Here is a 24,950-nt window from a genome sequence, read left to right as displayed (position 1 = left end):
TTTTTGCGTGCGAACGATAACTGATAATTATGAATTCATTTTTTTCAAGGGTTTATGTTATTTACCTTACACGGCTCTCGTGATTGTGTCTTTTAAATAGAATTACAAATTATTTGTTGCCACAAACACTCTAAAAAGGGAATGTAGTTCGTCGAAACTATTATAATAATGCTTTACGATGAAATAATTATTTAACCCATTTATGCCTAGTGGACTCTCCCATCCTTCTAAATTGGATCAATTTATTTCCAAAATTAGGGATGTCTAGTATATTTTTTCTATATTTAGAATATTTCTTGCAGAAATTCCTTTGAGCAAACAGCGCAGACCCCGATTATACGCCCGCATCATGCGGCGTCTCATCTGGGTCTACGCTGTTTGCCATACCTTTTTTTCTAGACGCTAGGCATAAATGAGTTAAAATTTCGATGATATTTATGTTTGACGATTATTCAAAATCTCTTTTCAGCATTATTATGTAAAAGTTAACATAGCGTTCAATGTAAAATGTGTAGCAAACATGTTCGTTCACAGAGTTTTATGAATTTGTACACTTAAAATGGAGCATAAAAGCGTTTATGAAAGGTACAACACATTTGGATCTATTGTGTTTGTGGAAACAAACAACTTTATTTCAAATAAATTATGTGTTTGCAGGATTGTTGTATTCGCATTATATTCGGAACGCGAACAATTCGAAAAAAGACCATCGCGAAATGATTTGATTTTACATTGTAGTGAAGAACATTCAGGCATGGTTAGCTGACATAGAGGTTGAATTTCTTTCATGTGCAGAGAGTTAAAGGTAGACGGTAGGATTATACAACTTTGCTAGTAAAGGCTACATTAGGATACGGGGTATACGGAAATTAAAGTCTAAAAATTACCTTCGGATAGGCGGGGATATCCCGCTTTAGGCATATCTTTCTTTCATCACTCATTGAACTATAAAAATGATCTATCGTGTTACTACCATACAACATTGGTCTGATTGTGGATGGTTTGGCGCCCGCGGGTTTGGAAAATCATAAAAAGGAAAGAAAGAAAAAGAAAAACATTAAGATTTGTGGATTAGAAATAATTGAATGTGTGCGTATTAAATAATGTATTAACATATTTATGTACACTATTTGTTATTTATGACACACACACATGCAAACAAATCACAAATGTTAATGTTTTTACAACTAACACAATTTCAGTCTTGCGGTTTATTTACACACGACGATAATCATGTGATCGAAATTGCGTACTTCATTTGTCCTTAAAGTTGTCTAGACTTAAGTATCAGCATTAACATATGAAATGTGAATGAAATTAAAATGTTTGTCAAACTAGACCTTTTCGAAACTTTATAAAAAATATATAATTTTACATTTATCAAGTTATTTCGTTTATCAGATTATTTTGTTTATCAAATTACATGCATTTATGAATAAAGTTTGTGAAAAGGTTACATTGATGAAATGATTGCAAATATCTCAAAAATAATTATCTGTTTAAGCATTGGCATCTGTAATTCAAACGCTGTTGTAAAATACCATCTTATCACGTGTTTGAAAAATCTCTAAATTTGATCACATAATTCCGCAAACCCATACATTTTTTTACTGGAAAAACAAAATATGTTAACGCTTAAATGCAGCATTGTTTTGATTTTGGGGGCGCTAACCGTCAAGTATATGTGGATAGATGTGCTTTGCCGTTTTCGCAGGCATTTAATAGGAAAGCTTAATTTGGTCAGACCTTTGTGGCGACAGGGGAAGGTGATGTGCATTCATTTACATCTATACAGCAAATCGTCGCTGTCGTTCTCAAACCTCGTAGCTACAAAATGCCAACTTTTCAGGAGAGAGAAAAAAACGTCTCATTTCGTCACGTGGTTTTTTCAAGGGCTCTGATTGGCGTAGAGCTAGGAGATATAGCAAACAACACGCGCCAGACTTCATATATTCGGAAAGGACGAAACAAATATTTTGAAAATTTTGGAGCTACGAGGGTTGAGAACGACAGCGACGAAATGTTCTTAATTTATTTTGTATACATGTATGTTGATAGCACAGAATAATCTTATTATTTAAGCAGGTTATCGAGAGTAAATTATTGATATGCATATAACTTCACCTTGATACGAAGGGCCGCCTACTATTTCAAAAATCATGACGTCAATGGAACATTCGGCGAATTTGATCTCGGTATTATACGGTGGCATAGAGGTGACATTCACTTCTCTTTCTTACATTGCTCTCCTCTTTTTTCTAGCTCGTGGCCACTAGTTAGCTATGTCGTGGCCACGAGCTAGAAAGAGGAGTGCAAAACTAAATAAAAGCGGCGTACAATTAAAAAAAGAGCGGTGCTTCTCTTTTTTTAAATTGCTCTCCTCTTTTTTCTATCTCGTGGCCACGACATAGCTAACTATTGGCTGACTAACTCGGGATCTCGAGATAGCGAAAATTCTCTCCTCTTTTGTTTACTGCACTCTGTCTTAATTTACTGCACCGCTCTTTTTTTAATTGTACGCCGCTTTTATTTAGTTTTGCACTCCTCTTTTTTCTATCCCGTGGCCACGACATAGCTAACTCGTGGTCACGAGATAGAAAAAAGAGGAGAGCAATTTAAAAAAAGAGAAGTGAATGTCACCTCTATGCCACCGTAGTATTACTATTGGAAAAGTATTGACGTCATTAGATCATGCAAATGTATATCAAACGACCTATGATGTTAGTACTAATCATACCAAAAGAGCGTGTATTTAGAACGATCCTCAAGAAAAGGGATATTAGCTAAAATGTGAAAAATGATCTACCACATATAAGCAAAGAAACTCAAAAAAGAGCAATTTTAGTTCCGAACCACAGGAACAAAGTTGCGACTGTGAGAAAACTAGTTAGTACCTACGGGGCTCGTGCACAAGGAGTCAATACTATAAATAGAGCTGGTCATACTATAAATAGAACTGCTGAATACTATAAATAGAACTGGTCAATACAATAAATAGAACTGGTCAAACCAAGATTTACACAATCAGCCGTTAAACTATCTCAATATTACTCAAATACTTTGTTCCCATGATGAAAAAATAAATCCCATGCATTACGTTCATACTTAAAGCATCAGTTTTTTTTATCTATGATGTACGATTGATAACATTTTAGTTCAGATACAAAAATAATTACATAAGAAAAAAGCGAGTATGTACGATCCAAGTTGTTTTTTACACAGATAAAACACAGACAACCAGATTAAAGGCACAGAAGAGGTGGTATTTAAAAATGAACGAAATTCGGGTTTTCTTCACTTTCAATAAATTTTCTATTATAAAGGGCGAAATATCTCTTTCATGTACAAAGGCATTCCCACAATTATGCGCAGATTTGTTCAAACTAAAATGACATATAGTTTGGCTCTACAACAAATTCAAAAACATTGAAGGTTAGAGTCGGAAGTAAACAACATATTTCTAATTCCAATATTACAAGGTAGTTATATATTTTTCCTCGCACATATTCATGTAATTGTACACATTGGTATTAACATCAACTGCTGACATGACAATCGTGTATACTCGCTTTAAGAAATATTACTGTAGTTAGTTTTAACTAAACAACTGCTAATTCTTAAAGTTATTAGAAAGTCATAACCATCAAACTTAAATAGAATCGCTAAATCTATTTTAATGAACAATTATTTTATGTAAAATAACAGTAATCGGTGATTTTGAAATCAACTCACCTTCCATCTTCGATACTGACCAGATATTTGTGCAAATAAAAACGCAACGATGTAGCTTGAAACTTATTTTCAAAAACACAATACTCAAATTGTTTTACTAGAACAAACTTGAAGCAAAATGGAAAATAGACTAGTAATGTCAATATTTACACAATAACACAATTAATATATTAATCAAGGAAACACTCATGCTTATCCGGTATTTTAATGCATTTAAAAAGAATATGCTAAATTTCATATATAATTATATTCATAATACAATATATATTGATCAGTATACACCTTTTTATGAGAGTTATTATTTGAGTCTGTAAACTGAATAATGCTTTTTCCTTAATATTAAGTATACATTAATTGTATAAATTGAGTTCTCCTTTTAGCAAACCAGGTGATATTAAATGTTTTATTCTGGGACAGTTGTCACTGCCTCAAGGAATCTTCGAAAACTCTACATATTTTTTTATCTTTCTGTCTACCTTAAGTGGTCACAAATTAATTTTGATTGATGCGAACTTACTGTCTTTCTCGATAACTACAATATTATGTCACACTTTTTGTATTATAGCTTATATCATTATCTTAATCCTAAATTGTATACTTAAAAATTTAATATGCTTCACTGTTCAAAGTTTCAACAATAAGTAAATTGCAGTTACAAGTTGAATAGTTTATGCCGCATCTGCAGCACGTCCAACTTACAGAAGAGATATATAGAATAAACCTCGGGCTTTGTTTACAGCCCTGTCAAAGTGTACTTTACAATTTTAAAAAATGTCAGGCATATTTTGTAAAAAATAGTATGTCGCGTTTATATTATATTTCTTACATGTGTCTACGAATAAATAAATAAATAAATAAATCGCACTTAAGTGATAATCGCACATCAAATTTCATGAAAAAAAGTATTTTTGAAAATGCCATATTTTCTTGTGACCATGTGATAAAATATTAACCGTTCAGCAATATTAACTTGTTACAGGCATTAACATGTTTAAAACATTAAACAGAAACATCCACTTACCAAAGGAATTTTATTCAATGAAGCAAAGAGACATATTACGACTGGTTATGGTAAAACCAAAAAGACACGTTCCGTATCACATCATTAATGCTTTCTACAAACCACTAATACTTGCATGGATGTTGTCTTTGAACACACTAAACATACCATGAACAAACTTATCTTGTTTTGATCGTGTCCTTACATACTTTTAAGAATTACAAGGATTCGGAAGACCCAAATTCAAGGTTAACCAAAAAAAATGATGCATTGAGTCTAACATAAATAATAATGTTTGACTTTGACAAATACCTTCTTTCGGACTTCTACTTAATCAGAAGATTCCCATTCTTTCTTAACCCAATATAGCGATTTATTTCAAACATCAATAATGCTTGCTAAAAAGATTTGATACTTGTATATACGTTTTATATGAACAGTGTTAACACATCAACAGTACTTCAGAACAGTTTTACCTTTACCTTGACATACTTTTGGAATGCGACTTACTCAGAAGGTAGAACTTCTTGGGTAACCCAAAACGACCGTTTGCTATTTGGCAATACGGCCTATTTAAAAGCTTAGATACACTCATTCAACACTCCGCTCATTCGAATTATTCTGAACTAATTTTGACATTGGCGTTGACCGAATTCAGTTCTTAGACGTATTCAAATTATTCAAATAAGCAAATGAATCAATTCTGAAAAGGCTTCCTCCATACTGAAAATAACGACACGACTGCGATTTTTTATGCAGCATCGTGTTCCATATGTTGCTAGCTTTATGTATACTGGTCAAACTTGTTTCTATTAATAGTATTTTAATTATGTGGAATATAACGTATTTTCTTAGATAGAAGAATGCTTACATACAAAAAGTACTCAACCTCGGCATCAATTGCCACAATACTATAAATAGATCTTGTCAATACTGTAAATAGAACTGGCCAATACGTTAAATAGAACTGGTCAAACCAAGATGTACAATCCATTTATGCACAAACATATTTAACCCTCTCAATAAATGTTGAAATTTCACATCATAGCATTAAAGATAACATATATGCAGTGTTTTGGGCGAAATTAATTAGATACACTTGTATTTATTTACAAATATGACCTACGATATTTATATAAATACGTGTTCACAATGCAAGGTGTGTTTAATGCACTTGTTATGTCAATCTACGCGTCAACCAAATGTCTCTATGGTAAATGCCGTATGAACGAAGCATTATTTAAGGGGCATATGGACGTTAATATTATACTATACTTCCAATTATTTTTTTTATTTTTTAACTTATGTATTAAATGGTTGCTTTACATGTATATCTCGTTTAAAAAAATCTCTTAAGTCATTTATGCCTAGCGTCTAGAAAAAAGGCCTTGACAGACAGCGTAGACCCAGATGAGACGCCGCATGATGCGGTGTTTGCTTAAAGGAACTTCTGTGAAAATTATTCTAAATATAGAAATAAATATACTAGACATCCCTAATTTTGGAAATAAATCGATCCAATTTAGAAAGATGGGACAGTCCACTAGGCATAAATGGATTTAATATGAATGCTCATACTTAGTTGTCAACGTGGTATTTTAAGTACATACGGAAAATGAGTTTTTATAGTAATAACGTTATAACTATATGTGCATGTAGAATCGCTTGCTATTCGCATGTGGACCATCAAGGACGGGACTAATTGGTAGTGGCATTTTAATTGAAGAAGTCTGTTTCATCAATATAACATTGTAACTATGCATGTATCTGCTGAAAATGTGAGTCAATTCATTACTTGAATACATTTATATATTTATGTTAGACGAAATACAGTCGATATGTACCTTTAACTTGTCAAATCGCGAACATTTGACATTTACTGCTAATGAATGAAACGTGTATTCAGAGAAATGGCGTGTGCTGCTTCAATTTAAAGAATGTTTTTCTAGTAATTATCGCGAGTGCAAAAATGTTCTAATTCTGGATCTGATAGAGACAGATAATGATTTATTAGAAAAGAAATTATCTCCGGGGTCCATTAATGCATTATTACTTTCAGACATATATGCCTTCTAAGTTTTATTACCTGTAAACAGCTAGAGTGTTTAAAGGCACCGTCAACCGCGATTGACGAAAAAAGAAAAGTTCTAAAATACCGTTTTTTTACAATTATAAGTTTAGTATGATTAAAATATCACAAGTGTTATATTACATTACTTGAAAAAGTTGTTACGTTTTCATATTTTCAGTATATTCGGTAATAAATTTTACTGGGTACAGGTACCAGGTAACTACCAGTTAACTATAAATAACGCAAATAGATTGATCATCATCATCACGTAGTAAACCAATGAACGCAAATTGTGCATGCGTAGTGAATTGTATATAGTTTATACAGTCGAAACCCGATGGCTCGAACTATAAAATGTATTTAAAATGACCAATCCACTTGCGTTATTTATAGTGTGTATATCTTTATGTCACCTATTTTCGCGATGTACTTTCGATTTCACATCGCGAAATTTTATTACCGAATATACTGAAAATATGAACTTTTTTTCAAGTAATGTAATATACTAGTCGTGATATTTTAATCAATATAAACTAATAATAAAAAACGGTATTTTAGAACTTTTCTTTTTTCGTCAATCAAGGTTGACGGTGCCTTTAAACACACTGAAAACGTACTGAAAAACAAATGCAAAATGACACTTTCCTGATAGAAACCATCTAATGCTATTTTACGCATTGACTGTATTATGTTGGTTAATATTGCTCGTATAATATGGATGCTCTGGAAGTTGTTTGGTATCTACTGAGCCCTAGTTTTTAAACGTTTTTAATGTTATCTTAAGTGATAATTTTGAGTACATATGGTGTGCGATTTCTCAAGTTGTTTTGTTTAAAGTTTTGAGTCTGACCCAAACCTGACTTTGAAGAGATATTTGTGCATATGATACATATTTGGCATAGGTTTGGGATTTTCTTGTCCTGAATGACATATTCAATACTCGTCGAAGAGAAAAACCCGAAGCTCTCAAAACTTGAGAATTTTTATCATATTGTACCAATGTGCCTTAAAACTTTTGTCTTGAAAAACCAAACAACGCTTCGCCTCACCTCATTCGGTTGAAGTCCACAAATTTCTTCTGTGCGGTCCAGATCTGGTCCTTGATCTCGGAGATGTCCCTCTTGCATTTCTCAATCTCCACTGCCTTCAGGCCCTCGACTGCGGTAAAAGACGACACTCGTATGCAATGATAATAAACATCCCGTTGGTGCGCAAGGCACGCAAATGACTTCCGTGGATGCACAAAGCAGCACGCAAATGACTTCCGTGGATGCACAAAGCACGCAAATGACTTCCGTGGATGCACAAAGCACGCACATGACACCCGTGGATGCGCAATGTACACAAACAGTAGCTGACAATCAGGACCTCGACTGCATTGAAAAATGACACGCGTAAGTAGGTGAGTACACCAGCAGTTGTAGGCATAAGGGCCCTCTTCTGCAGTGCTTAGTGAAACCCGTATGGCGTTGGTGATGCAAACCACGCAAGCACTTGTTTGTTTTAAGGAACGCTACTGCGATGAAAAATGCCACCCGCTGGTGACGCGACTCACGCAAACAAGTGTAAGCAATTACCGTAGACCCATTACTCCGTTGGACGACGCTACGCGTAAGGTACAGTAAGCACGCAAGCAGTTGTTGGTCATTCAGGCCCTCTACTGCGGTGAAAAATGAAACACATGGGTCACACGAAGCACGCAAACAGTTATTGGCCTCAAGTCCTCAAATATCGTCACTCGTATTTTACGCAAAGCACGAAAGCAGTGGTAAGTTACGCAAAGCACGCAAACAGTGGTAAGTAACGCAGCGTAGAAGGTTTCGTAAATAGCTAAAACAAAGCAAGGTTGCGCATAACACGCAGTTGAAGGTTGCGCAATAAGGAACGCAAAGCATACAAAAAGTCGTAAGTACAAACGGTACACAGATAGCGAAAACTGCCGCAGTTTGTAGATTGTGTCATGTGGAAGGTTTACGAAAAGCACGAGGAAAGTTGCACATTACACAGCGCAGGCGACGCAAAGCATTGATATGCGATATATGGCGTAGGTAACGCATAGAAATAAAGAAATAAAACGATAATGGTAAGGTAATGCACATTTGTGAAAGTTCCCAAAAGTACACATCAGTAGGGAACAATACACGTAGCACTTACTCATTTATTCAGCCAAAACATGACAAAACAGACGAATTATTGTTCTTAATGACAGTTGTAAAGAGAACGTGTAGACGATTGGACACGGACATAGGCTGATGCAATCTTTTGTTGAAAGCATTTATGATTTTTTGCTTCCCAAAATAGTTTCAGAAATATAAAACGAACAGCAAAACTTTGTCCATTTAAGTCAACGACTTTAAGGGTCATATCGACGATATATGAAGTATAATATTACAAAATTAAGATTATCTTTCAGAATGTAAAAAAATTATTGCATCTATGTGTTATTTTTGAACGCTTTAATTATGATGTTGTCTCATTAAAACGTGTCCATAAAGAACATTGAATTTTTATATGTTAATTTTATTTTTTTGAAATATTTGTCGAAATATTCTTTGATTTTGAGTATTTATGTTATTTTAACCCATTTATGCCCAGTGGACTCTCCTATCCTCCTAAATTGGATCAATTTATTTCCAAAATTAGGGGTGCCAAGTATATTTTTGTCTATTTCCAGAATATTTCATAAAGAAATTCATTTAAGCAAACAGCGCAGACCCAGATGAGACGCCGCATTATGCGGCGTCTCATCTGGGTCTACGCTGTTTGCAATGTCCTTTTTTCAGGACGCTAGGCATGAATGGGTTAATCATTTTTATGATATCTATATTTGATAACGTCTAGGATTATCCAACAGAATAAAGTGACTTTGCATAGATACCATTAAAGCCTACATTAAGGGGGAAATACCGGCGATGTGCGACTTTAAAGCTTTGACAGTGGACTCTGTAAAAATATATTAAATATAGCGAGACAAACAGCTTTGGACAAAAAATGCATATTTGACACATAGATAACGTCGAACATAAAATATTTTATATAATTATGTAATTGTAAAGTATTGTTTATGAATCCATTTATGCCTAGCGTCTAAAAACGGCCTTTGAAAACAGCGTAGATCCAGATGAGACGCCGCATAATGCGGTGTCTCATCAGGGTCTGCTGCTGCTTGCTGAAAGGAATTTCTGTAAGAAATATTCTAAACATAGAAATAAATATACTAGACATCCTTAATTTTGGAAATAAATTGATCAAATTTAGAAGTATGGAAGAGTCCACTAGGCATACATGGGTTAATGAAGTTCCGCTAAAAACTGCGTGTTGTATTATTGTTTAGACACATATATGCATAGAAGTACATTTTTCATGACAACACATTCTCAAAAAACGTATACTCACTTTCTAATTTCCGCTCTAAAGCTAATAATCTGCTTGAAATTTCCGTCTTCATTTCTTCCACTTTGAAAGCCCTGTAAAACAGTTTTTTAGTTTATATATAATCTAAACACGAACATACCTTCTTAAGCGCTGTCAGATTTGTACAATAAGAAATACCACATATGAATTAAATTAGACTTGAATTCTCACGTGTCGTTATATATGGCTCCCACAAAGGACATAATTCACCAAGACATGTCAGACAGACTTCCTTTTGGCTTAGTGTCTAATTGGTTAGTGTGTTAACATTATACGAATTACAAAATATGCGTTTTGGGTTGAATTGTGTGGTTTTCATATTGTGTAATGGTTGTGCGCAAGTGTCAAGTTTATACTCGTAAAGTAAGATGTTACTTACGATGACCCTGAAATAAAAACTTTTGAATCGCACTAGAAATCGTATGTGTGGATATTAATAGTCATTTTTATAAGGCTTTGATCGTTCTTAAGACAACGGACACAAATAGTTGTTGCTTAACTCAACAATAAACAATACAGAATGCGGCGTTGATACCAAATGGATACACGTTAAATGTAAATCCCAGTTCAAATGAATTTTTGACTGATAAATTAAGAATTGCAAACATTTTTTTTTCTATGATCGTCAAAATTTATCACCCTATAAACAATCATATGAGTCCCGTTCTGGAAAAATGGGGCTTAATGCACGTGTCGTCCCATATAAGCATGTGCAGTCCGCACAGACTAGCCTGTGCAGTCCGCACAGACTAGCCTGTGCAGTCCGCACATACTAAGCAGCGACGACACTTCTCGGAGGTATATGTCCATTATAGGAAGTCTTCTCTTAGTGAAAATCTGGTTTTAGCGAAAAGTGCCGTCCCTGATTAGCCTGTGCCGACTGCACATAATAATCTGGGTCTACACTTTACGCAAAGCAGTAAGATCCGCGTAACCAGATCGTGGCGCATATGCTTTAACATTAGGACAATTTGACTTGGATATATATCATGGCAACCGAATCTTGGGGCAAAGGTAACAACAGAAATGACGCCAACATTAAGTTTCGTTTTAAATGTAGGAACGGACAACTGAACAAGGGACGCAAATAAACGTACAATTCATTGAACCTCTTATTTGTTTAGAAAAACTGCCAAGCAACTTAATAGCTAAAATTTCAATATTTATTTTGAAAATTCGTCTCAGTTTGTGAGAGTCAAATTAACCCATTTATGCCTAGCGTCTAGAAAAAAGGCTTTGGCAAACAACGTAGATCCAGATGAGACGCCGCATGATGCGGCATCTCATCAGGGTCTGCGCTGTTTGCTTAAAGGAATTTCTGTAAGAAATATTCTAAATATAAAAATAAATATACTAGACATCCCTAATTTTGGAAATAAATGGATCCAGTTTAGAAGGATGGGAGAGTCCACTAGGCTCAAATGGGTTCAAGTACTACGATTACTCACATGTTGCGGCCTCGTGTAGGAAAACTCTAATAAACTTCGAAATATAAACCAATAATATATATCAATATATATCAACATGTGCCGCATAAAATGAACTCACTTGTTGAACTGGGGGTTTCATGCTTGTGCGTAAAGTGTCGTCCCAGATTAGCCTGAGATGTCTGCAAATATCTTTAGGGGGGGGGGGGGGGATACTTTCCGCGTGTATGATATGTTCCGCTCTAAGAAAGTCTTTTTTTAGCAAATATCTAATTGAGCTGGACTTCACAGGCTAATCTGGGATGACACTATATGCACATGCATTTAACCCCCCCTTTTCACAGAGGGAGGCTAAAATGTACTAACTTGTTGAACTGGTCAGCTACATGGCTCATCAGCTGCGTAAGAACTTCACTGTCACCTATAACAAAATCAAAACGCTGAGAGCATTGAAAGAGTATTTGCGGAAAAGACATCTACGTCTTCGGAAATATACGGCAAAGTTGGCGTTTAACATGTTTATTAACAATACCAGAAAAGTCGGCAGCTTTTTTTTCCTGCAAATATCTATTTCGATTCAAAACCATTGTCGATATCGTCAGTTGGGCTTTGCAAATATTTCATGATTGTGAAACGGTGCCTTTTAAACGAGAGTTATCAACCCATTTTGGAAATGATACAGATTAAGCATCTATAATTGATCACTTTTACATAAAGTGTACATTTACAGTAGGAAACACAATAATTCCCGGAACATTCTTTGTTTTCTTGATGTTGTGTATATCATATTATTGATAGATAGAATAGTGTTAATAAATATAATGATAATCACATCTAGTCATTATAACATTATTTCATTCCTTTTTTTAAGTTTGAATTTCTTACTGTTGTTCAAATTGCACTGAATTTTTCTGATTTATTGTTTTGGTAAACTTTTCAACTTTCCCGATTCTTTTTCTGTACGGAGTTTATCTACCTTCCTAATCTGCACTCAGATTATTTTCAGATGTCATTGACTCAAAGGAATTTAATGAAGGCTTACTTTGCAATGCTTCTTATTAGTTCCTCATAATAAAACATCTTCAAAAGCTTTTTATTCATCAACCAACGTGTCGTGAAATTGGATCAAGCAAAACCCTCGCTTGATTAAAGAGCGCATTGATCAAACCTATACGTTAGATACTTAACCCATTCATGCCTAGGGGACTCTCCCATCCTTCAAAATTGGATCAATTTATTTTCAAATTAGGGATGTCTAGCATATTTATTTCTATATTTAGAATATTTCTTACAGAAATTCCTTTAAGCAAACAGCGAAGACCCTGATGAGACGCCGCATCATGCGGCGTCTCATCTTGGTTTACGCTGTTTGCAAAGGCCTTTTCTCTGGACGCTAGGCATTAATGGGTTAAATGACATCCCGTTCGTAAAAGACATATTACACAATATTAATGACAATTGTCTTGCAAACGCTTTTGCAAGACATACAATTTAAGAACAGTTGAGCGAAATGTGTTCACCCATGTTTGTCATTCTATTTTAATACCCCCACCACCACTCAAATAAGGATTTGGTGCTAAGAAAATCAAGGTCTTTGTATAAACATATCTGTTCAACGGTATGTCTCCATGGCAATTTAACTGTATAGGTCGCCGTGGTGTAGAGGATATGGTGTCCGCCTCGTGACCGGGAGGACATGGGTTCAATCACCACGATAGACACCACGTATTGGTTCTAGTTCCAGGAAACGGACTCGTTTCAAATAAGCCTTAGACGTTGTATGGACTCGAGCTATATGTCAGGTTTGAAAAATTATCTGTTTATGTACATCTGATATTGCGACATTGTCCGTATACATTATTTGCATTTATATTAATTCATTAACCTATGTATACATAGCGTCTAGAAAGAAGGCCTTGGCAAACAGCGTAGACTCAGATGAGACGCCGCATGATGAGGCGTCTAATCACGTTCTGCGCTATTTGCTTAAAGGAATGTCTGTAAGAAATATTCTAAATATAGAAATAAATATACTAGACATCCCTAGTTTGGGAAATTAATTGATCCAAGTTAGAAGGATGGGATAGTCCACTAGGTATAAATGGGTTAATAAATGTGTAGCGGAAATCGTTTGTTACCTTGATTCGAAGTCGGTTGCTGGATTTGAACTTTGTAAGGTGTCCTGCAAAGAAGAAAAAATAAATAAATAGTTTTCGTCGGAATTGCCATAATTGTATATGTTAATTAAATTTTTGCCTAAAGCTTATTGCCTGAACATAGAGGATATAGTAAATCTTAAAAAGAGCGGTATTCACAAAACGTTTTAAGTAAATTCCATCCTTAAAATTGTTCTGCAATGTTTCTTAACGACAGCATTTCATGAAAGGATCTTTTTCGCAGAAATTTCGTATTGTTTACGAAAATACTTCATTACAACGTCATTGAATAGATTAACTAGCAAACACTCAAAACTGTTATATTTGGAATAAGATATGGGCTGCGCTCTGTGAAAAGGGGGCTTAATGAATGTGCGTAAAGCGTCGTCCCAGATTAGCCTGTGTCATCTGCACGGGCTAAATAGGGACGACACTTTCCGTCTACACTAGATTTTTGCTAAGAAGATACTTTCTTGAAAAAAAAAACATAACGTAAAAGCGGAAAGTGTCGTCCCTGATAAGCCAGTGCGGACGTCACTTTACGCACATGTGACGACACTTTACGCACATGCATTAAATCCCCTTTTCACAGAGCGCGGCCGATATCTTTTTTTATATAACGAGCACGCGCCTTTACTCAAAACTAAACACGTGAATATTTCAAGACTTGCGTATTATTCATACGATATATAACCGACTATCGAAACACCAGTGCTAATGGTCTATTAGCCATTGCTATTCAGATAATGTTTTATAGTGCTTGGTAAATTAACTTCGCAGCGGCACTGCGTCTTTATTTAACCGATTTTATTGACACAGCTGACTGAATCATCACCGCCATGTTCATTCGACAAAGTAATATGTACGCCAACACAGAGACCAGTGACACTAAGTTAAAGACTTGAAAGGAGCAACATAAAACCTTACAGTCATTATTGTATAATGTGTATTATATTGGTGCCTCGTTGTAGGAAAGTGGAGCTTAATGTTTGAGCTTTATAACTTATTATAGAATGTTATAATTGTATACGCAAATGTGATTCGGACACTAGAATTTTAAATACGATTGCATCAAATGTAGCTGTCTACTTAGTATCAAATACTAATGATTAAAAAGACAAATAACAATGATTAAAAAGACAAATAACAATAATAACAATGTGTATAAACAAATCATGATATACATGTATGCTAAGTGTTTCTATGCTAATACGTAGTGATTCATTTTGAAAGATTGATTTTTGAAAGATTGATTTTTGATTATTGTATCATATTTTGCATATTTTGTATTATCATAATTATCATCATCATCGTCATCATCATCATCGTCGTTGTCTTCGTCGTCGGATTTGATAAGGAAGTTATTATGACATTTAACTATATAGATCTTTTTTTCCCCTGTATGTTCGTATGCATGTTTCAAAATATATACGTGTGTTATGTTACTGACGACCACATTGTAAAAAAATAATTATTTCTTAATGCGAATTATTCATGAAATAAAGTTATTATTGTGATGCAACGAAACGTTTCGGCCCATATTAGCATGTGCAGTCCGCACAAGTTAATCATGGACGACACTTTCCATTTTTATTTTAATTTTATTTTAAAGGCAATCCAATTTAGCTTTTCACTTCGCATTTAGCCCAGTTTTCGTAGAACGCGGCTCAATTTATTTATTTATTGTCTACCTAACTGGAATAACGCCTCATTTGAAATAAGGCCAGCATTTTTTTATTATATGTTTTACGGGAGCGACCGACCCTATTTTTCGACAAATACAAATAAAAATAAAAGTCACTTTCGTTCTTTTAATTTGCATTTCACCCGCCGACAAAGTATTTAATCCAAAATTAGAAAAAAATGCGCAGATTGCCGAAAGTGTTGTTCAACATTTGTTTATAATACGCGTTGTTTTGTTGTGCCAATTCGACTTGTAAAGCGTCAGCGATTTTCATTGGCTATTGCAGCCAATGCCACACGCTATTAGCCAATCGGTGAGTATTTAACGAATGATTTTCATATTGCATTTCCGAAATGACGGACTTTTACATCAACGAGACAAATGTAGCATATTTTAAAATCAAATTTATTAAAAACGGAGCAGAAACAATTTCAATTAGAAAAGATAATCTTACGAACACCATTGTTGACATCATGCCCATATTATGTGATACGAATTTCAAAATAATAATGAGTGTTTGCAGATGATGCAGAGGTGTCACCATCGATAACTTTCGGTGTGTTAAAAAGTTTTGGGTAGGTTTAATAAATATGCGTATTTATTAAAATGCATAACCTGTAATATTTTTATAGTTAAAAATCAACATCCCGAAAATGTCAAAGAAGTACTACTTTACGTTTCTTTATAATGAACATGAGGACTGAACCACAGGTACTTGCATCAATAATCCCATTCCCCACCCACCCATATATATTCTTTATTTTGAAAAAAAGCATGCAACACAGCTTCTGAAGAAAATAAAATTGGGTCTCGATGTTCGTATGTCCGTCAAAGTCACAAGAAAGTTTTATTTATTGTTCTTGACATTATTTTCCAAAAATGAGTTATTATTTAGCCGAAATATGATGTTCTATCAACTTTAAATAATGTTTTCATACTGCAAGATTTGTACTGCAAGGAATGCAAATAAATTTATCACATCAGGCTCTGTTGATAAATGTGCTCAATAGGCTCTATGTATTTGTTCCAAGTGTTATTATTATCTTCACATTTATATAGCTCTCTATGTTTATAATATATCAAAACATGTTTTTGCTGTTTCTCCTTAAATAATACAGACAACACATTCCATAGAAATTTTCATTTGAACTTAAACTGTGAATGAGAGAGGAAAAAAATAATATGTGCAAAAGTTTACACCATTTTATTTTGACAATACTGTGAATCTTTTGTGCAGTCCGCACAAGTTATTATTAAATTATTAAAATAAAATACTTTTTTAAAATATACAATTACATATTTCAAAAATTGTGTTCTATATATAATTAATCTTGCGAGTAAGTTATATACAGTCAGCAGAGTAATTCTACTACAACAATTTAAATCCTTGCTACATGTGCTATTTAATTCTTTATACGGCTTTCACTTAAGAAAATGTTCAATGAAATAAATCTAGGTTTCTAGGTATATTGTGTCTTTTACCTCAATATTTTGTTGGGGCTAATGTGAAGCCAATGGACATGATACAAAACCTACGAAGATTACCGCCATACAATGTCACATACACACTAATTATCACCTAACCCATGCTTTTTGAGCGAATAATATTGTTTAACTCTTTATTATATAAGTAAATATTAAGCATGTGAAACAAGGACGGGGTATTTTTAACTCCAAATGTATGATTTGATCACACCTAGAAATGTTGAACTCCTGACCCTTGAGGTGTCTGTGTTGTTAGGGATTATCAAAGACATTAATCTATATAAATCAGTTGAACCTTGAAGCGCAAACAGTTTTGACCACGGAGACATGCTTTGAGGAAACTTAGCAAAGAACAACTACATGGTTGGCATGCAACGCAACAAACCAAAGGGCCTTGCGGTTTCATAGAATGATCATATTATTTATATTTATAAGCAAAACAGTAACCCCTAGGGAGGGCAAATTTTCTGCATGATTTGAACAAACTTCAAAGAAAACCTCATAACGATTTTACACACCAAATATTGTAGTCATGCCTCTTGTGTTCACTTCACATATATAAACACTATAAATCTTTCTGAAAATAAAATGAAACGCAGCACATGTTTTTATAAGTCTATAACTCACGGTTTCTTAAATGAAATATTCACATTTTATGTACTAGAATTTTCACTACACAAAGTTTGGATCAAGATCAATTCAAGCGCAGTCTGATCAGGATCCAAAGTGTTCGCTTAACATCTTTAGAAGTACTAACTGAATGAAAATTATGTTGAACAGTTTGGATCCTGATCAGACTGCTCTTTTGGAGCCAAAATGGTCGCAATCGCCCTAAGGTCCAATTTCCTGTTATGTGGCTCATTTTTTCTCATGATTACAAATAATCATGATATAAAGCAAGTCTGTTGTATATTAAATAGTATGTTTTAGTGTGCATATTCCACCCATGGATGAAAGTTACAAAGTTGGTTGTTATTTAAAGCTATTAAACAATTAAAAAAAAACTAACCCAAACGACTTTTAAGTAGACTAATAAAAAAGTTATGACTATTTAATAGATATGACAATTATATTCAGCATAACTATTCAATGATAATAAAAAATATTGTATGGCCTTACTGGTATACCATGAGGCGTTTTTGGTTCACTTATGCGGCCTTTTTGGGAAGCCTTTTTGGTAAACGGCCTTTATGGTACTATATCTTTCCGGTACTATATCTTTGAGGGGAGCAAAACACCCATTTGATACTTTACATTTAACACATTTTAAATAAACATGATAGTATTACAAAAAGTGCATGCAATTTGTACCGAAATCATCGAGAATATCTTCCAACGTACCGATTACCGATTCGCTTAGTCAGTTATATGACGGACTTCGGCGCAGTGACCTCCCTTGAAATCGGGGGGGGGGGGGGGGGGGGGGGCGGGGGCGGGGGCGGCTTCACTCTCGCTGTCGAAAGGTTAATTGTTGGCGTTGTTTGCGATACTTTTTTTTGTTTTGTTTTTGTTGTTGGTTATGGTAGGGCCACGACTTTTTTTTTTATTGGTTTACAAAAATTATTTGGAAAATGGTCCATCGGGCGGTCGAAAAAAAAAAAAAAAATATTGGAAAAATAAGTTAATACTAATAACATCAGAACAAAGACATCATATCTTTTATAACCTTAACACAGAGACGAAAAATCAAAATTATGCAATGAAACACATCTATATATGTATGTGTTTGCTCTTATTGGACTTATGACATCGTCCATGAAAAAAAATCGAGGTAGATCGATCCCCGCGTCGTCGCGGTAATGTTTGTTAAAGTTGTTGTTGTCATGAAAACTCTTTGATTTACAACGCAAAACGTCTTATTTGAACTGACGCGAATTAATACAATCATATTTGTCAACTTGACTTTTGCTTTATTTTGATAATTTAAAGGGATCTTTTCACGCTTTGGTAAATTGACAACATTGAAAAAAGTTGATTCAGATTCGTAAGTTTTCGTTTTAGTTATGATATTTGTGAGGAAACAGTAATACTGAACATTAACCATGCTCTAATATAGCCATTATAGACATCTTTTGACGATTTTAAAACCTAAAAATTATAAAGCGTTGCAACGCGAAACGATTGAATAATTTGGAGAGTTCTGTTTTTGTCGTTAAATTTTGTGAAACTACGAAGATTGCTTATATAAGGTATAAAATACGTCACGAATGTGTACTCGGCGGAATAGCTCAGTAGGCTAAAGCGTTTTTACTTCAGGACTCCAGGGGTCACTGGTTCGAAACCTGCTCCGGGCAATGTTCTTTTCCTTTTTTTATTTTTTTTCTTGATTTTTTACTGGAGCTTTTATGATCCAATGTTTACATTTATCAATATAAAGCATTTAATGAATAAGTTAAAAAAATGCCAAAATCTGTGAAAAGGCCCCTTTAATCCAAAGTTTAATGTTAGCAAGTGTTTTTACTGGAATTGTAAACAAGAAGCCAGTTAAAGTCTTCCGAAAATGTGCAGTCTTTGTGAATTGACAGTTTGACGTCATCAAAGGAAAGCCGCTTGCTGTCTGAAGCAATAAAGCGACAAATTTCGCGCCGACAAAATTGGCTTCCTTTGTCTAGCAATCAACATGCCGAACCAATCGTGCGTTTGTTTCTCAATTGCAATCCTCCAATTTAATAATAGCACGTGCAAAGCTCCGCCTTCGAATCTTTTGCAGAGAACGGAGGCGGAGTTTAACGGTTAATTGAGCTAGTATTTTACGCAAGTTGAGTTCCGATTTGCCGAAATTACTCGGCCCTAAGCATTAAAACGACAAATACATTTATCAATGATTTTCCGAGATATACCGATTTGTTCCGATTTCCAAACTTTCTGTACAGTTCCTATAAACTATGGCGGACGTGTTTACAAAATTCATAAACACATATATCGTAAATAATGGCAGTGTTTTATTGGATTATTTATACTAATTATCAAATTGCAAGGTAATACTTTTTATCTATTATAATATCGGGTTTGTTTAATATAATAAACATGTTAAGCAATATAGTTGCGTCACAGACTCGGAAATAAATTTTGAAGCGGTCGACATTTTACTGACGCTGATTTTCCTATTGTCTGTAATTAAATAAATTTTGAGAAGTGCCCATAAAAGGACTGGTACATACTGTGTCACATTGAAAAATATCCCGATCTCTGTAATATATGTGAACCAATCGTTGATTGTACTTACTTGATTTTAATCGCAACCGTACTCAAACCGGATCGTTTTTTTCTCGTTTCGCTCGTTTTTCAGTGCGGTCGGGAATAAAATATATAAAAAAAAGACGATTTTCCGATTTTATTTTTTTTCCCATTTTCCAAAAATTAGGGTCGGCGGTTTTGTAAACCAAGAAATATAAAAGTCGTGGCCTAGAGGGGGTTATTAAGTTGGAATGCTGAAAGGTACATTTTGATGGCGTTTATTTGTGTATTCTTGTTGTTGTTAGTTTTTGGTGGAGGTGGTGATATAGCTGAGATTCTGAACGTTATTGTTGATGGTGATAATGTTTGTGTTGGTTTTGTTGTTAGTTTTGTTGGTGGTGTTTATGTAGCTTGGATTCTGAAAGTTATTTTTTGATGGTGTATATTTTAACTGTGATGTCGCTAATGTCGTTTTTTAGGCGTTTACGAATCGATGTTGTAGTCAAAGAGATGTTAATAATGGCGGTGTTGTTTGTAGTTGTTTGATGTTGATTAACGAATTGTGTTTGTTGTAATAGCGATGCTGCTGATGGAGAGGTTGTTCATGGTGTTTATGGATGGCGGTGGTACTTTTATTGGTGATAATGATGATGTTTTTGATGGTGGTAGTGTGTGTGTTATGAATCGTGCTTGTAAGAACACGTTTATTTATACCAAGGGATGAATGGATGAACAATAAGATACACAACAAATGCAATAGACATGACAAACGCGTACGTACGAACTATACGTACTATATTTAGAATATTTCTTACAGAAATTCCTTTAAGCAAACAGCGCAGACCCAGATGAGACGCCGCATCACGCGGCGTCTTATCTGGGTCTACGCTGTTTGCCAAGGCATTTTTTCTAGACGCTAGGCATAAATGGGTTAAATGTCGACTCGTGCTGCAACATGGTTGCTACAAATGTTTTCCGCTCGATTGTTTTTAGAGCATACAACGATGCAAAATAATTATTTAAAATAAGATGATTGGTGTCAATAGTATATAACTGTACGAATATTAGCACTGTAAACTAGTGGGAAGTTGTTTAAAAAGAGTAGACGATATTGCGACAACTAAATACTAAATGAAAAAAAATCAATAAAAAAATCATCGCATTTACATAGCACCAGTTCATAAATGAACCTCTGTGTAACACCTGAAAATCAATCTGAGCTCTCGTTCTCTCCGCGGGAAATGTTTAAATTAACAGTTAATTCTTTACAATATAGCGTATTTGTGAAGCGACATAACAGAACTTGTTTGTTAACACGCAATATTTTATTTATTAATTTAATATTCTTATAAGAACATAACGTCAGTGAAAACTACAAAACCTAAGTAAATTAAATGTCGAATACATAAATACACCGTGGCAACTACGTGAATAACCAGACAGCTTGTCAACCACCTGGTTCAAGAGTCGAGCAAACATCAAACACGAATCAACGTCCCAATCACACGATTCATGTGATTCAATATCACGCAAATCACCACCAAACCTCTGAAACACGCAAATCACAAACAAAGTGTCAACCACGTGATTCGCCAGACAACGTTTCGACCACGTGATTCGCCAGACAACGTGTCGACCACGTGATTCACCAGACAACATTTTAAACACGTGAACAAACAGAAACCGTGTCTACCAGATGGGGACCACGTACTGTGTAAAGCACGAGACAACTGCCAATCTATGTGAATCATCTGGCCATGTGACAACCCGTATTAACAAATTAATGAAGTACACATGTACATGTACATAACAGAAAAACGTGAGAACATTTAAACCTCAATACAATGTTCCAATCACGTGACTTACGTTGGCGTGTTGCACGGCATGGCCGGTGACATTGACACGTGCGCGCCGCTATCATCCTTCAGGGTTAATGAGCAGTACCTGTAATGATAGCAGAACTTATAAGCCTCATTCTTGAAAAATGTTCTTTAATTCATTTATGCCTAGTGGACTCTCCCATCCTTCTAAATTGGATCAATTTATTTCCAAAATTAGGGAGGTCTAGTATATTTATTTCTATGTTTTGAATATTCCTTACTGAAATTCCTTTCAGCAAACAGCGCAGACCCTGATTAGACGCCGCATCTGGGTGTACGCTGTTTGCCAAGGCCTTTTTTCGAGACGCTAGGCACAAATGAGTTAACACGCCGGGTATGCGAATACTTCGTTTACGGATGGCACTTCACTAACAGAGAACAACAAACGCCACGCGCTAGAGGTAAGTTCCTCTGTTTTATTTAAAGTAATATCCTAAAGATTAGTTTTTAAGACAAGACACATGGTCGAGTTGATAAATGGTGTATCCTTTTGTATTGGGAATACACAATTTCACGGAAAAATGGTACAGTTTTGCCCAAAAAATAGAAAATTCGATCGGAAAACAGCATAAACTGTATGAACAGCAAACATTTTAACAAAATAAAACTACTTAGAATTATTGCAAGAAATTGTTTGCTATTCCAGCATGTAGAGTAATCACTGTGCTTCAAATACTGAAATTTTGATAGCATTCAATGAAATATAAACAAAAATAGTGCATGTTGTAATAGGTGGCATACATAAAGTTGCAGCCACTTTGTTTACCGATAAAGGGCACTTCAGATTACGGAGACTTTCAACAAAGCGGGCACTCTAATAACTGAGTTTTATCTTCTATCTTAAATGCATTTATTTATATTATGGCTATTCATACGAAACATTTTGAAAACATATTTTTCAAAAATCACATTACTATTAATTTATACTATGTTTATTATAATTGCAATTTTCAAATAAGATAATATTTATTATTAAATAAATGTGTACGGATAATGCGGATCAACACAATCGTGTTTAATTTTACTTATAGCAGGGCTCTAGATAACGGTAGTGAAGGGGTCTTTATGAGGCATTTAGACATTTGTTCTTCATAAAATCCTATGTCGGTTGTGCTTATTTGAATCGCATCATCAAGACGATACTTATGCGTAGCAACAAAATGAAAAAGAGAATGGTAAAACTCCCTTAATTTTGAGCCCTGCTTATAGGAAGCAATTCCCTTTACGCAACGCTAACGTTTGCTCGAAGTGCGATTCACCTGACCCTAAATCACTGTATTGGTTGAGTTTTTAGAATCATGGTTAAAATTAAATCGTAAAAACAACTGATTCTGGAAAAAAAGGAATGCGTACATAAAATGTTTAAATGTTATATTATGGAGTCAGTACTTAGTATACCCCCACAAACGAAGTTTAGGGTGCTATATTGGATAGAACTTCATATGCAGCATGTGTTGTGTTTATATTAAAAACAAAGACGGATATGCATAATTTTTACACCACTGTTGTGTGATTATATCAACCCCGCCCGTTCTTTTATTGCTATTTTCGTTTATTGGCATTGAGCCAAAAAGTTCCAATAGAATTTCGAACCTGCATCGCTGCTGATATTAATCTCTGAGAGGCAGTTTAAGCAGAGTGATTATTCATGACATGCTATCTAATATATAAGTAAATAGCCTTAGTACCTTCATTTGGACATAAAGATAAATGCTTTAGATCAACCGCTTAGAACGTAATTTAAAATATATGGTCATATAGATTTTACTCAAAAGACATATCCAATTTGTTTAACATTTATCTTTCACTTTTATACCAAATCATAATCATATTTCAAAGGGATAAGAACATGCTTCGGTAATTCGTTTTTTATTTGCGTACTAAGTACATACATTTTTATTTATTGTCTGCTTACTTTAACAGTATTCCACAGCGAATTCTGCATTTTTGATTCACAAAAAACGAATGTGTTATATCTGGAAAAAAAGTGTCTAGATGTCGGGAAACGAAGTGCCATTGTTTTTTAGATGATCGGTAAACGAAGTGCAGATGAAAAATGTGCATGCGACTCTTAAAACATTTGAATTTTCTCAAATACATTAGTAAACTAAAATGTAACATGTTGTAACATTACTGGATATATTGATCTTTTATTTCGAATTGTAAGCACGTTCTTGATTTATTTCCAAGTATGTTTATTTTGTTTAAATATGTACTGATCATTCAATTCATGCTGATTATCGATGGACTTTTTATCGTTTTTTTTTAATAATTCACCGTTTTTCGAGAATTTCTTTCTTCGCAATACGAAGTGCTATACCATTAATCACCCAAACAATGTTCTGTGTCTAAAAACCAAATAAACAGAACATAAATACAAAAAAACTGAAGAACTCACCTCTCGCGCGTGGCGTTTGTTGTTCTCTGTAAGTGAAGTGCCATCCGTAAACGAAGTATTCGCATACCCGGCGTGGTTAAGCATATGCGTAAAATGTAGCATGTGCAGTCCGCAGTCTTTTTGAGAACGGCAATTTCCGCGTTCATGTAATTTTTCGTTTAAAGCATGACTCTTCTCAACGAAAATCCAGTTAAGGTTGATTGAACGTGTCGTCCCTGATAAGTGTGTGCGAAATGCATTCAGTCCTGTTTTTTCCCCAGAACGAGACTCATGAGGACCGTGCTCTGTGAAAAGGGGGTTTAATGCATGTGCACAAAGTGTACAGTCCGCACAGGCTAATCAAGGACGACACTTTCCGTCTAAATTTGATTTTTGCTAAGAAGAGACTTTCTTTAAACGAAAAATATCATAACCGCGGAAAGTGTCGTCCCTAATTAGCCTGTGTGGACTGCACAGGCTTATATGGGACGACACTGTACGTGTGTTTGGGACTGACATGTCATCATATAAAAATGAATTTCGAAGA

The 24,950-nt window shown here is 34.6% G+C and overlaps 1 protein-coding gene across 2 annotated transcripts in view; it reads right to left on the bottom strand.

Annotated features, from left to right (window-relative positions):
• Positions 1-24,950, bottom strand: part of LOC127860226 (high affinity cGMP-specific 3',5'-cyclic phosphodiesterase 9A-like) — a 60,840-nt gene that overhangs the window by 19,426 nt on the left and 16,464 nt on the right. Inside the window, exons 3-8 of one of the 2 annotated variants that reach the window (XM_052398157.1) lie at positions 22,013-22,090; positions 13,783-13,826; positions 12,011-12,065; positions 10,200-10,270; positions 7,853-7,961; positions 888-987 (exon numbers count right to left, since the gene is read on the bottom strand). In XM_052398157.1, the coding sequence (XP_052254117.1) occupies positions 888-987; positions 7,853-7,961; positions 10,200-10,270; positions 12,011-12,065; positions 13,783-13,826; positions 22,013-22,090 (457 nt within the window). Of the gene's footprint in view, positions 1-887; positions 988-3,732; positions 3,748-7,852; positions 7,962-10,199; positions 10,271-12,010; positions 12,066-13,782; positions 13,827-22,012; positions 22,091-24,950 lie in introns of those variants that run through there. The other variant, XM_052398156.1, reaches the window with a different exon arrangement.

Source organism: Dreissena polymorpha, chromosome 15, assembly GCF_020536995.1.
Source record: "Dreissena polymorpha isolate Duluth1 chromosome 15, UMN_Dpol_1.0, whole genome shotgun sequence".
Taxonomy (NCBI): Eukaryota; Metazoa; Mollusca; class Bivalvia; order Myida; family Dreissenidae; genus Dreissena; species Dreissena polymorpha.
Note: the sequence above shows the minus strand (reverse complement) of the source record. Positions and strands in the feature narration are given on the sequence as shown.